The 14,210-nt window shown below is 29.8% G+C and overlaps 6 protein-coding genes across 6 annotated transcripts; 2 read left to right on the top strand and 4 right to left on the bottom strand.

The window, feature by feature from the left end:
- Window positions 1-213: 213 nt before the first annotated feature.
- Window positions 214-1,932, bottom strand: SCDLUD_003818 (uncharacterized protein; the record flags this gene model as incomplete). The annotated part of the gene is made up of 1 exon (XM_046079343.1): window positions 214-1,932. The coding sequence occupies one exon, from the start codon at window positions 1,930-1,932 to the stop codon at window positions 214-216; it is 1,719 nt and encodes a 572-aa protein (XP_045933474.1).
- A 514-nt stretch (window positions 1,933-2,446) lies between these two features.
- PBN1 (Pbn1p) lies at window positions 2,447-3,898 on the top strand (the record flags this gene model as incomplete). Its single annotated transcript, XM_046079344.1, has 1 exon — window positions 2,447-3,898. The coding sequence occupies one exon, from the start codon at window positions 2,447-2,449 to the stop codon at window positions 3,896-3,898; it is 1,452 nt and encodes a 483-aa protein (XP_045933473.1).
- Window positions 3,899-4,133: 235 nt separating this feature from the next.
- SPB1 (27S pre-rRNA (guanosine2922-2'-O)-methyltransferase) lies at window positions 4,134-6,611 on the bottom strand (the record flags this gene model as incomplete). The annotated part of the gene is made up of 1 exon (XM_046079345.1): window positions 4,134-6,611. One exon carries the CDS (start codon window positions 6,609-6,611, stop codon window positions 4,134-4,136), a length of 2,478 nt encoding a protein of 825 aa, XP_045933472.1.
- A 491-nt stretch (window positions 6,612-7,102) lies between these two features.
- KAR4 (Kar4p) lies at window positions 7,103-8,122 on the bottom strand (the record flags this gene model as incomplete). Its single annotated transcript, XM_046079346.1, has 1 exon — window positions 7,103-8,122. One exon carries the CDS (start codon window positions 8,120-8,122, stop codon window positions 7,103-7,105), a length of 1,020 nt encoding a protein of 339 aa, XP_045933471.1.
- Window positions 8,123-9,671: 1,549 nt separating this feature from the next.
- SCDLUD_003814 (uncharacterized protein) lies at window positions 9,672-10,868 on the bottom strand (the record flags this gene model as incomplete). The annotated part of the gene is made up of 1 exon (XM_046076764.1): window positions 9,672-10,868. One exon carries the CDS (start codon window positions 10,866-10,868, stop codon window positions 9,672-9,674), a length of 1,197 nt encoding a protein of 398 aa, XP_045933470.1.
- Window positions 10,869-12,221: 1,353 nt separating this feature from the next.
- SCDLUD_003813 (uncharacterized protein) lies at window positions 12,222-14,086 on the top strand (the record flags this gene model as incomplete). Its single annotated transcript, XM_046076765.1, has 2 exons — window positions 12,222-13,302; window positions 13,746-14,086. The coding sequence occupies 2 exons, from the start codon at window positions 12,222-12,224 to the stop codon at window positions 14,084-14,086; spliced, it is 1,422 nt and encodes a 473-aa protein (XP_045933469.1).
- Window positions 14,087-14,210: the final 124 nt, after the last annotated feature.

Below are 14,210 nucleotides of genomic sequence, written 5' to 3'. Positions count from 1 at the left end.
GTCATTTGTGTTACTGGCGTGTATGATGCAATTTATCATTATTAATTGTTCTTGTTATATTATTCTAGTAGGATTACATAATTTACATAAAAAAAAACAACAAACAGTAAATAAGGTATTATCTTTATTATTTATACACACACACACACATACATATATATATATGGATGCCGGTGTGCGAAAAACATTATGAGGTTTATGGGTCGATTACAATTATTTATTATTGTGAAATAATATTGATAACATCGTACTTAGTCTATTTCTTTTCCCTTTAGGCTTATTCTTATTAGTATTATCCTGAGTTGCTCTATTATTATCATTGTCTATCAATGCAAAGGAAGTATGGCTATGTCCATTATTACTATTATCATTATTATTGTTACAATTAACCTTTTTCTTTTTCTTTTTCTTTTGTTTTCTGTTTTTATTATTAATTGATATTAAGCTTATTATACTATTTCTATTACTAATGCTATTAGTACTAGCATTACAGCTGCTATCATTACTTCTTAACATTGGTGGTTTATTTAGAAAAAAACTACTTTTACTTTTAATCTCAGTGTTGTTATTTTTTCCTTTATTATCGCTCTTATTTTTATGCTCAGGTATGTCTATCTTATTATTGTCAGTATCGTCGGTTATATTGCTTATACAACTGTTGGCAGCAGTAGAGCAAGAAGAAACAACTGGCGTTATGCTTTCAAAATTCTTTATGGTGGGTGTATTGATTGTTGTGGTACTCAAATCTACCACATCCCCAGGTTGACCATATAATAATACTACTTCTCCCTCATAAAACTTGTCTTTTACCTCTTCACTACTATTAATATTGTTATTATTACGTGTAGAAATATCTTCACTAGATCTTGCAGATCTCAAAAGAGGGACCTTGATATTATTGCTGTCTGGAATATCGTACATTTGCGATTGATACTTAAACACATTATTATTGTTTCTTAAAGCTTTGGCATTAGTATTATATTTAGAATAAAGCTTGTGAATATTATTATTATTATTATTACTATTAGATTTAGTTGTGGCATTGGTGATGGTACTAGTCGCAAAAGAATTACTTGAATGACTGCTATTTGGGGTATTATTAGTAGTTGATAGAATCTTGGGACTTATTGAGGCAGAGTTATCACTGGAAGAAGATAAAGAAAGTTGTGATTTATTCTGATTATATGTTGTAGTAGATGAAGAAGAAATGGTTGGTAAATTTTTAACTTTATTATAATATCTCTCTTTTTGCTTTTTTAATGAAATATTGGTAGTATTTGCGGGTGAGCTGGTATTAGTATCGGAAAACTTTTTAACATCCAGTGTTTTAGGTTTTATAGGTGCTAATAACGATTGGTTATTTGCACTTTTATCGTAAGTATCTTCTTCTGTGTCCTCTTCCTTAATAGTACTGTTAGTGTTATTGCCATTAATATTAGCTTTATGTAAACCTGCAAAACTATTTTTATTACTTTTATATGTTTCTGAATGAGTGTTATAGTAATTTCCATTTGTTGCATCAAAACTTCCAAAAAAGCCATCCAATAAATCTAATCCTGCCGGTGCACTTTCTGACCTTCTATGAAAATTAAATGACCTAGGCTTCGAGGAATAATTTACATAAGGGTGCCTATTTTTTGAAGGTGGTGTTGCTAATAAGGCTTCATTTAGGTCTATAATTCCATTGGGAACTGTCCTATTTATATCAGAGTTATAGCCATAAGTGGATGAATCTTTAATTTTAGGATGAGGAAGAGGCAGTTTAACGTCGTTTTTATCTACTGTACCCTGAGCATTCAACTCTGTTATTAAAAAATCAAAATCACCACTTACTGCAAAAGATCTCTTATGAAGATGTTGCTTCTTTCTTTTGGCAGGGTTGTTATTAGCCAAAGAGGTAGCAATTGGAACGCTACCAGTTACTGTTGACATGTATATTATTATTATTTATTGTTTGATTGAGTTTAAAAAAAAAAAAAAAAAAAAAAAAAAAGAAGAAAATTCTTTTTCAATTGTCTATCAATAATCTTTCAATATGAGTGTGATAAAAAGTGAAAAAAAAAGAAAGAAAAAAAGTAGCAACGAGTTATAACCTTTATGATTGTGTCAGATATGCTTATACTTCTCTTTAATTATATGAGTCTTGTTAATTCGATTAAAATTACAACCAAAAAAAAAAAAGAAAATTAAATTAAATTAAGTTAAATTGTTATATTTTTTCTAATAATAACTTTTGCTCACCGCTAATAAAAAAACACAGAACAAAAACGACAAAAAAAAAAAAAAGAATCTCAATTTTTTTTTTCTTTTTTCTTTTGTTTTTAAATTATTATTGTTATTAAATGTTTCATTTTTCTTACTTTCGCCCACATTCTCTCCCACTCTTTTCAAACATAACTAACAAAACAAAACAAAACAAAATAAAACAAAATCAATCATAAAATAAATGAACAGAATAACGCTATTGTATCAAGACGAATCATCTTTATTCCAAACTACTGACATCAATGCTACTCATATTGTGGTCACCAATCACAATAATGATACACTTTACGTTCAAAATACTACCGTAATTTACGATAATACAGGTAATGATTTTAATGACTTAAGAAGTATGTTGTATTTGTCTGATGCTACTAACATAAATCAAGTACTTAACAAAAAGGAACCATTTAGAATCACCATCGATACCTCCCCCATTTCTTCATTTACCTCTCAGCAACTGTTAATAAAACCTCTTTTGTTCTCAGGTTTAAACGTTTACACCTCAGATAATCATAACTCGACTTCTTTCATTGACAGTAAGTTTCATCAAGTTTACCATTCCAATAATTTAGATGTTATCTTTGATCTATTGCCAAAACAGTTTATTGAAGATTATTTATATGACCTCAATAATAATCAAAACATTTCTTATGATATAATTGTAAACAAGGTCAGCATTATTATCAGCAAATATTATAACCCTTTCCAACAAATAGGTAACAACACACCACAAATTTTTTCCATTTCGCAGGATTCTTTTAACAAGAGAAATAAAAATAAGGAGGGCTGGAAGAATGTTGTTGGACTATTCTACCCAGATTTAATAGAAAATGGATACAACTTTGAAAATCTGATAAGTCTAAATGGTCTAGATTGCTCGTTCCCACCCTACAATGAAAATGAAAATGAAGATGACCACAGATTGAAATGTAATAAAAGATCTTTTTTTTATCAAACTGCATTTTCAACTAATGAAAGGGAAATCCAAGTCACTTTCAAACAACCGGTCGGATTACACCCTGTTTTGCAAGTTGATTTAAACTCTATAACAGACAAGGCTGATTGCAAACCATTTGTGTTTATGCAATTACCTAAAACTTTATTTGTAGACAAATTCCAATCGAACCCTGTTTTTCTCTTTGGAGAAGATGATTTAGAACTACCTGTTTATAAAATTAAAAAGTGGGGTAGTGAGGTTTTATTTGAATTAGAATTTAATAAGTCAAATGAAATAACCTTACATTCAAGATATATGAGCCCTGCTAATAACAGCAATAACATTACTACCCCATATTTTGAAGAATACAATGTCAATCCATATGTATTCGTAGCATGTGACAATGATAACTCTCAAGATACTAACTCCAATCCCATAATGAATCCTTTTTATGAAAAACATTTTGGATTGCAGGATTTTTTCACTCCAAACACCAATTTCCAATTATTATCCTTTTCTCTAGAAAAGAATCTCACCACCACTGTGCCTATTCCTACTATTAATATTAATTCTTATGATACGATAAGATATTCCATCTGGACCGTGATGACTTTGTCAATCATATATTTGTTAAATAAGATATTCCATAATGACTTGCTTTCACAACAAAAACAACATCAAAAAGAAAAGAAATAGGCGTTATAACAATAATTATATACCAAGTTACTGTGTTGATATTTATGTATTAATATATATATTTTCATTCTGCTTTTTTTCTTTATATATATATATATATATATATATATACAAACGTAATATACAAGGTAAAAGGTTTAAAAAAAAAAGAAAAACAAAAAAAACATATATATGTGTACAATTAATGATAAGAAGGAGCAAATAAAAAGGAATCATAACTTCATCTTTCTCGAAATTAATGCTTTTTCTTATGATGCTTCTTACTTATACGTTTTAAAGCCCTTTGTTCATTTTTTAATACACCATCAACCATTTTATACTTACCCCGGACACCCTTGGGTCTACCTGCTAAACCTCTATTCTTACCAGTGGCAACAACCAAGGTGACCTTAGGTTTTTGCTTAGCTTTCTTGTTCACTTTACGCATCAACTTAGCAATTTCTTCTGCTTTATCCTTTTCACTCTTATCACTGTCGTCATTAATTAAACCTGCCCTCTTCTTTAGCTTTTCTAATCTAGCTGTGGCACGCATCTTCTTTCTAGCCTTTGCCTCTGCAACTTTTTTAATTGGCCTAGCATTCAATGCTTTTATCTTTTCTTTGATTGCCATAACTGCTTCTTTGGTAATAGGTTTATTAATCTTGGAATGTTCCTTCTCATTTTCTAAAAACCATTCTGGCAAGTTATCTTTATCTCTAAAGGAATATCTATTAAAACCTTCATCTATCAGATCATGCTTATTTTTTTTACCCAAAGCTATTTGGTGTGCTAATGTCATGGCTTCTACTGTAGCTATTTCAATATCCTTTGAGTGTTTTTCACGAGCTGTGGTCTTTCTTTCTTCTTCAGAATCATAATCTGAATCATCATCATCTAAGTTTTCGTCATCAACATTCGGCACGATTTCAAAATCACTATCGCTTTCTTCTTCCTCTTCTTCATCAGATTCAGACTCATTATCACTTTCTTCAACCCTTTTTCTTTTGTTGTTCTCGTTTTTAATGGATGTGTTTTCATTCAAAGATTTAATATCTGCTTCAACACCTTCAAAAATAGGATCATTGAAAAATATCCTTGCCTTTGAACTTAATCTGCCATCACCTTCTTTACCCTTCATCTTGGATAATAACTTGTTTATAGCTTCATCTCCATCGCTATCGTCAGCATCCTCATCTTCGTATTCATGCACTTCCTCTCCGTCGTCAGCTTCTACCTTTTCTTCCTCAAAACCAGTCCATTCATCAGCTTCCTCACGTGATTGTTTAGCTTTGAAATTAGCGCTTTTCTCTATTTTCCTTTCTTTATAATAATTATACATCATGTCCAATTCTGCTTCCAAGCTATCTACCTCTCCATGTTCTGATCGATCTGGCCTTTCATTGTCATCTAGATATATATCCTCAGCTAGCTCTTCACTAGTAAAAAGCATTCTTTTTTTACCTCTAGCTAATTTATCTAAAATACCAGTTTTTTCAGCTGTTTTCAAGTTAAATAGGGATTCTCGACCAATATTGGAAGCTTCAATACCAATATCGTTTGGTGTTAACATATTCATTTGCATTCTGACAAGTTCCTTTTGTTTGGTTTCATTTTTCTTTCTTTTTTCTCTTTTCAACTTTAATCTCTGTCTTTCCTGTAAATCTTTTAATTCCTTATTAATCTGCTCCTCCTCTGTCAAGGGAATTTCTTCCACTTTATCTTCATCTTCCGTCTTTTCTATGCCCAATAATTCCCTGGAAAGCTTTCTCCACTTTAATATCATTTTGAAATCTTTTCTACCCAACACTTTCAAATCCTTAATACATTCTAGTAATTCGACACTTGTTTCGGGCAATTTTTTCAAGATTTTCCATTGGTGATTATCTTCATCAATGGTAAACCTATTTATATCACCTAACATATCAATCGGGGTTTCTGTTTCCACAAAACTCATAATTGGCTTTTCATGATACAACAAATAGTCTCCCTCCTCATAACCTTCTCTTTTACGTTGTTTTTTTTCTGGGTTGAAAACTTTTACTTCATTGTTTGCAGGCCCATCTGGCAATTCTTCAAAAACTTCTTTTGGATCTAGTAATCTACGATCCAATTTCTTAGGAGCTTTAAACCCACGACAAACGACAAAAATTTCTGCAGAAACATTTCTACTTGCTGGTGGTTTTGTAGCCTCAACTTTTTCAAATAATTGCTGGAAAACCCAAATCAATTTGTTGTAATCTTTAGATCTAAAAATTTTAGTAACAAAAGTACCACCAACAACCAAATTTTCAACAGCTAACTTCAACGCTTGTAATGTTAAATGTGATTGGGTGAAAGCATCTTGAACCCAACCCAAACCAACATTTGGAGCACCATCGTGTAAAACGGTATCAGCTTTCCATGTTTTCATATAACCTCTTAGCTTAGATCTACAATCTTCAGTAGTGATATCACTTTGAAACGTAATACAGTTAGGCAATGGTTTAATTGGAACAATATCAACACCAATAATTAAAGAGTTTAAAGGGCATAGATTGGAAGCAACTTGACACCAAGAACCCGGTGCAGCACATAAATCAATTACAACTTTGGATTTTTCTAAAAAATGACCATATTTTTCATTAATTTGGATGATTTTAAAAGAGGAACGTGCACGATACCCTTTCTCCTTTGCTAGGTAATAATACTTATCTAAACGACCCTTGCTATTTTTCTTTTGTGTTTTTTTACCCATGATGAAGAAGTTATCGATTGTATTTTTTTATTGTGCTTTAAAAGGGAGGGGGGAAAAAATTTTATATATTTTTGAAGAGAAGGGAGAATAATCTAAATTATATATTAAAAATGTATAAGTACAAACTTTCAAGTTTTTTAAATTCATAGAACACTATTTAAAAAAATAAAAGCAAGAACAAAGAACAAAGAAAAAAGAAAAGAAAAGAAAAGAGAAAAAAAGAGGAAAAAAAAAAGAAACGTGATGATTGTTTTTTTTTTTTTCGTTATCAATATATGTACACATTCCGTGATAGACAATTTACGGACATCGGTATATGTGCGTTTACAATCATGCATATTTTGCTAGAAATACAGATGCCAGTGGCATACAAAAGTTTTTTTTTTTTTAGAAAAGAGAGAATAGTAAAGAAAAAGAAAAAAAATGATCAAACATAGCCATATATAATAATAATATATAAAAAAAAAAAATACACAGGTGTATATAAAACATTAATTTTTCTTCTGAACAGGACTTTTAGGTCTCAAAATTTCAATTTCTGGATTTTGCGGTAGGTTTAGGCCAACTTTATCAACAGCCCCTTTATAAGATTTTGCATCAAAATTATCCAACAAAATATCTGGACTCATAATAACCCAGCCACGCCTTGGTCTAACAGGTGTGTTTAAACCTGTTCTAGATGGTATAATATGTAGACGTCTTGTAGCGGTGGAAAAATTTTCAGCAACTTTATATAGTTGTCCTGGTACAGCGTTATTTATAGTTGTATCGTTTTCAAGGGCCAAATCAGTATCTACATTACAATGAATTAAATGACCATCTGTAGCTCTTCTAACTGTACCTGTAATACACATCCAACAGTGCCATTGCATTTTCTCAAACAATGGCTCATCGTCTTCGTTCAAACCAGGATAAAACGGAGAATTTTTATCAACAGGAACAAATACTAATTCTTCACTCCTTCTGAATTTTTTGGCCCAAGCTTCGTTATTCAATAATTTACTCAACTCATTAATTTTTTGTGCGCTTGACCATAAAAATAAGAATCCTGGTCTAGAAACCAACTTATTAATTGGCAATTGGGTTAAGAGTGGATAAATAAATTGATTATCTGTTAAACAACCAATCATCACAACATCAAAAGATAATTTATCCTTGAATATCCACCTATTTAAAACGGAACACATCTGATCAATATCTACCCTACACCCATATGGTTTAACGGAGTGTTCTTCCACTTGTCCTCTCTTTAAATCAAATAATCTTTGTAACTTGGGATAGCCTTCTACTGAATTATTTCTATTTTTGATGTGCTGTTGAGGAAATGAACCTGTATGAATATAATTATCAGTATAATCATTGGTAGCATTGTTGTTATTACCCTTTTTATTGTTATTGCGTGGCTGGTATTCCGATGAAGGATTATCAGCTAATATGGGGTTAATAAAGGATGAATTGACATTACCACTAGTATTATTCATTGGCGAACGGAAAACGTTTTCTTGATGCATTATGCTGAGTTGATAAATTATTATATATGTGGAAAGGACTACAACGATGATAACTAATAATGCAATTAACGATACTCTTTGTGATCCACTTTATAATTCTATAATAATCCTAATATTATACGTGTAAAAAAAAAAAAAAAAGATAAGAACTAAATAAAACAAAAATGAACAAAAAGATAAATACCTTATTTTTATATTAGTATGCTGAAAGTGGTCTCTATTTATAAGTATGCAAAATCTTTGGATCCTTTTTATATTTGTCGTTTTAACAACCTTTACTAAAAACTGAAACCTAATAACAAATTGGATCTTAGTAGTGTAAAAGTTAGAACTATTGCTTTCGATGCCTCACAAAATAAAAAAAAAAGGGATGATGTTTTGCTGGAAAAATATAAATATAAATATATATATATATGTATTGAAATTGACAAGTAAATAAACAATATTGTATGTCTTAAAACAAATTATTTTGTAACTTATATTTTTTTAAATCTAAAATATATTACTATAGCCGTACTTTTTTATGATTATCAGTAGAGTGTTTTAAAGTTTTTGAGGTTTATTAGCATTGATGTGTTGCTATGGACCACACAAATATGGGCCGCCAAAGAACCAAAAAAAAAAAAAAAAATATATATATATATATATATCTAAAAAGCTTTAACAATAAAGAAATCTTCGGACATCTTATTAATCCATTTTTATCCGGTATAGTATTGATTCAGGACATAATCTTGGACATTAACCAAGAATTTTAAACTGATGTCAATTTTATTTTATTGTGACAAAAGTGTTATAATATCTAATTTATATAATATATATCTGTAGAGTTGATCCATGTATATTTTTATCTGAAAATGACCAGCAACAATCATATTTTCAACATGAAAAATTTATTAATCATATTCTGAACCATAACTCAACTAAATCGCACTTTAAGCTATTAAAAAAAAAAAAAAAAGTTATATATTCAAAAAATTATTATTGATTATCTGATTATATATATAAAATACTAACAAAGCATATATAAATCCTCCATTAACTTATTAAAGATAAAATTTAAATTCAAATTTGACAATAAGTAAAAAACAAATAAACCAAAATATATGAAAAAAAAAAGAAAAAAAAAGCAAAAAAACAAACTAGATATATATATATACATATTTACAAAAAAAGATCATAGTAAAAGTAAACTTTAGTGATGGACATCACGAAATTCCAAACACAAATCAATGACGAAACATTGGGAAAAAAAAAAAAAAAAAAAAAAGAAAACCTCAACCAAAACAGACAATAACATTATAAACACACATACGCATATAATAATATCTTCATAACCATAATGGAAAACAAAGGAGAAATAACTATAGAATTATAGTTACATGTATATTGCTTTTAATTTTGTTTTGTGTATTCTCCTTGTGTATCACCAGAATTGAAAAATAATAAAATCAGAGCAAAAAAAAAAACAAAAAAAAAAAAACAAAAGATCTATCTAAAAGGGAGGATAATAATAATAATAATAATAATAATAATAATAGTTACTAGACTAATTAGTCATGGTAAAAAAGCGTCCTTGTTCTAATTCTGACAAAACAGAATCAATAATCTCATCCTCATCATCTTCTTCCATCATTTCCACCGCACTATACTTGATCATATCCCATCTTCTCCAAAACTGCATTGAATCCATCAAATATTTGGAATCATATATATCTTCTAAATATTTTTTAGCCTTAATTAATCTAGTTTTCAATGTTTGCAATCTAACAGAAGCGGGCAATTCGCTTAAACTAGTAGCAGTAGCGGAAAAAAAATTTGTTCCGCCAGAACAGTTCTCATAATCCGTTTCGTATTCCGTAGGATTAGTGATTTCAGACTTATAACCTTCATCCTCATTATCACTTGTATCATCGTTATTAGTCTTTTCATCATCATCAGTGTTTTCGTCACTCAAGTTACTACTCAAGGCAAAAGAGGAAAATCTCCTACTCCTTAAAGGAGAATCTATATTATTTATGTTGTTACCAAAATCATAGTAGTTAGTATTGGCAACGCTATATTTACTTCCTAATTTCTTTTCACCATAAATTTGTTGTTCGGCAAATGTAACTGTGTCACAATACCTAGCCCAAACTTCATCAATTGATTGTAGTAAATAATCAAAACATCTTTCTCTAGAGACTATATCTTGTTCTGGAACCTCCCTATTACTATGGTTGGAGTAATTGGAAAAAATTCTTTTCTTAGCGGCATCTGAGATAGTAGAATAGTTTGGCACACCTGCTCTTACAAGACACCCATCTTTGGTATCAGTATCACTATCCGAATAATTAATAGCGGTTTCTAGAAATTTATTATCCACGTGTATATCGTTTATTTTTGTGGTAGTTGGATAAATATGATTGGAGGTACTAAAATGCACATTTTTTTTTTGCTTTTTCTCCGATAAATAGTGTTTCTTATTGTTTACGAGGTTGCGGTCATAACTACAATCCTCTTCGTCCGAACTATTAAAACTGTCGGTAGTATCCTTTTTAAAAATTAAAAATTGCTTGACAGAACCGTTACCGTTGTGAGCAGATGACGATGACAATTTTGGACGTTTGGTGACGTGTTCTAGAAGGTCAACGTCATCACCCTTAGAAGCATCAACAGAAATATTATTTGTAACGAAACGCCTTTTAGGTGAAGAAGCAACATTATTACTGCTGCTAGTATTGTTAGAAGAGGCAGCTAAAGACATTAATTATTTTTTTTTTCCTTTTCTTTTTTTTTTTTTTTTTTTTTAATTTTATTTTTAGATTAATCAAACAAATAGATGTGTCCGGGGTATGAAATTAAATGAGTTTTTAACTTCAATAAAAATGGTAGTTGATAAAAATGCCCAATAACACTTTTGGGAGTGGAGGTGTTGTTAATTTTGTGGCAAAAAAAGAGAAAGAAAAATTAAAAAAAAAAAAAAAAATGTTTCAGTGGCAAAAATATATTATATATATATATATATATATTTTTTCGTTGGGTTGGATTCAGCAACTAGAAACTACCGTGGAACAACTGCTATACTATGTGGTGTACAGATTTCCTCTTGTTTGTAATCTTCCGTATTGCTCACCAAAAAGAAACGCGGAGGCAAAGATACTAAAAGAAAAAGAGGAAAAGAAAAAGAGGAGCAGGAAACAAAAAACAAAAAACAAAAAAAAAAAAAGAGAGGAAATAACTTAAAAAAAAAAAAAAAAAAGATGGCCAGATATTGATATATGATGTTGCTAACTGGGGAATATGTAAAAATATACCTGTTGAGTTATATACTATAGGATTTCCTTCCTTTCAAAGCTTTTTTTTGGATTTTCTGTTTTTTTTCTGTTTTTTCTGTTTTTTTTTTTGTTTCTAATTTTTTTTTTTTGTATGGGGGTTGGGCTTATTTTCCAGAGAGGAAAAAAGAACCAAAAAAAAAAAAAAAACAAAATAAAAACAGAATTATGGTGTAGAAAGAGTTTTCTCTTCCAAAAAAAATAAAAAAAGAAAGAAGAAAAATAAGAATAAATAAGAAAAAAAAAAAAAAAATATTTTTTTTAAAACAAAAAAAAAAAGAGCAAGAAAAAAATTAACAAAATTAAAAATAAAATTAATATTAATATTAATTTTTTTTTTTTTTTTTTCTCTTTCTTTTCTTTGTTGTGCTGTAATAAATATCAAGCGACAACTGCGGAACATTCTATGACCAAACCCCCCTTGTGTATGTGCTATCCAACAAATGCACATATATTTATTCACTCTTTCGTACAAAGTTATTTTATCTTGTTTTAGAAAATATTTGTAAATTTCCTTACAACAACAATTTGCTTTTCACGCGCTTTTCTTTTCTTTTTTATTTTTTTTTTTTTTTTTTTCCGGAGGTATTTAAAAAAATACGGACTTATATTTTGTTTTCCGATAAGCAGGCATAAACCGAAAACATATTACCCTATTTGTTATCATTAATAATATCATTAGTCACATATTGTAAAAGATCCATATGATAAAATCAAAGCAAGTATTATTCTTTTAATCAACAGGGTCTATCGGAGGAAAACAAACAAACAAACAAATAACAAAAATGTCCTTTAACGTAACTACTACTGAATTCAAATTGTCCAGATTAAAAGAACTTTTCCCCATAGCAGATCAGGAGTACCTATTGGATATTTTAATTGATTGCGATGGTTCTTTGGAAAATGCCATATTATTGTTAGACCCTACTCATGATATCTGTGGGATAACAAATAACGAAAAAACGAAAAGGCGGCATAATCAAATGTCGCTAACAGAATATATAACTAATGTAACTCATTTCAAAGATTACGATAATAAACGGCTCAAACTAACCGATGTTTATGGATCCGGTAGCATTTTCACCGCAACCAAAAACCCAATATTTTTATATACCAAGCAAGATATAGAAAGTACTATCAAATATTGCTCCTACCATACCAATGTTTTACCTCTGGAACTGGCTAATAGACTATTGACTAACTTGATGGACGACAAAGATGCAAAGCCAAATGAATTTTATTTATTTGGGAAAGATAAAAAATGCATTTCAAATCACAGAACTAAAGTGTACGTTAAAGATGAGGAGCATCTGGATAAACTGGACTATAGTATAGGGCAAGAGATTTCAAAAGAGAAATATTCGGAATACAATTTTAATGAGGATTTATCTTTGGCACAATCCTTGATTGAGAAAATTGTAAGAAAAGCAGCCCAAGAGATGGGGATGTTAAAATATCAATTGGCTCCCAACGAATGGTCTCCAAAAGCTATTGTTTTAAATATTTATGAGAAAAAAGAGGATCATTTAGATTGGCACAGCGATAGATTAACTTATATAGGGCCACACTGTACAATAGCTTCGTTAACATTAGGTTTTTCGAGAGAATTTAGGATTAGGAAAATTTATAATGGCTTTTATGGAAAAGAGGATACCCCTACGCAAATATATATTACCAAACCTGTTCACAATTCATTGTTTATAATGCATTCTGGTTTTCAGGAAGAATATAAACATTGTGTCAATAAAATACCAGAGAAAACATTTAGAAAAATGGCTAAAGATGAATTACATCCTATATCTGGTATAAAAAGAGTCAATTTAACGTATAGACATATTAGATATGATAGTGATCAAGTACCCACTTGTCCTACCTGCAACAAATTCAGTATGATCCTAAGAAGATCTTTTAAAAAGCGAGAAACAAGAGGAATGTATATATGGCAATGCAGTAGTGGTTACAAAAGTGGAAATGAATGCAATGGAATATTATATGCCCGTTTTGATAGTGAAAAGCTTTGGACCAAAGATATTTCAAAATGTTCTACTTGGCGAGCGGATGGAGATGATATAGATGTGGGGTATTTAACTTGAGTACAATGCCTTCAGGAACATACTGTTACTTTGCAATAGTTGCAGTTTATATTAAGATGGAATGGCACATAAAGATGTTAATATTGGTGATAGAGTAGGTTTTCAGTTTGTTCTTGTTATTGGTTTTTTTTTTTTTTTTTTTTTTTTTTTTCTTAATCATATGTTTTTTTATATGTGTAAGTTACTTCCCCACGCTAACACTCCCTATAAACAAAGTGATAATTGATACACAAAACTCAGTAATATTTAAGGGTTATAACACAAACATACACTTCTATATATATATAAATTCAAATATTTCTGAAAAAAAGATTGAAGAACAAGTTACTGCTACACCATCTTCCGCTATCTTAGACAACAGATTGGATGTTGTTTTATCTAATGCAGTTTTGAAAATAGGTATAGGCTTTGCTGACGGTGTAATTGCATCTGTTTTATTCTTTAAACGTCGTGCTTCCCCAGTATGGGTAGGAATTGGCTTTGGTTTAGGTACAAGTTATTTTGAAGGAGCCGCTATTTTACATTCATCAGCTGGTTTGCGTTCTGATAAGGTTTAAAAAAATTATCATTCTCCATTAAAATATTGTATTAATAAATTTGCGATTCACATTAAAAAAAATAAGAAAAAAAAAAAAAAAAAAAGCGTACTATATATTACTTTTGATATCTAAAAATATATAG

The sequence above is a fragment of the Saccharomycodes ludwigii genome, chromosome V (assembly GCF_020623625.1).
Source record: "Saccharomycodes ludwigii strain NBRC 1722 chromosome V, whole genome shotgun sequence".
NCBI classification, from domain to species: domain Eukaryota; kingdom Fungi; phylum Ascomycota; class Saccharomycetes; order Saccharomycodales; family Saccharomycodaceae; genus Saccharomycodes; species Saccharomycodes ludwigii.
Note: the sequence above shows the minus strand (reverse complement) of the source record. Positions and strands in the feature narration are given on the sequence as shown.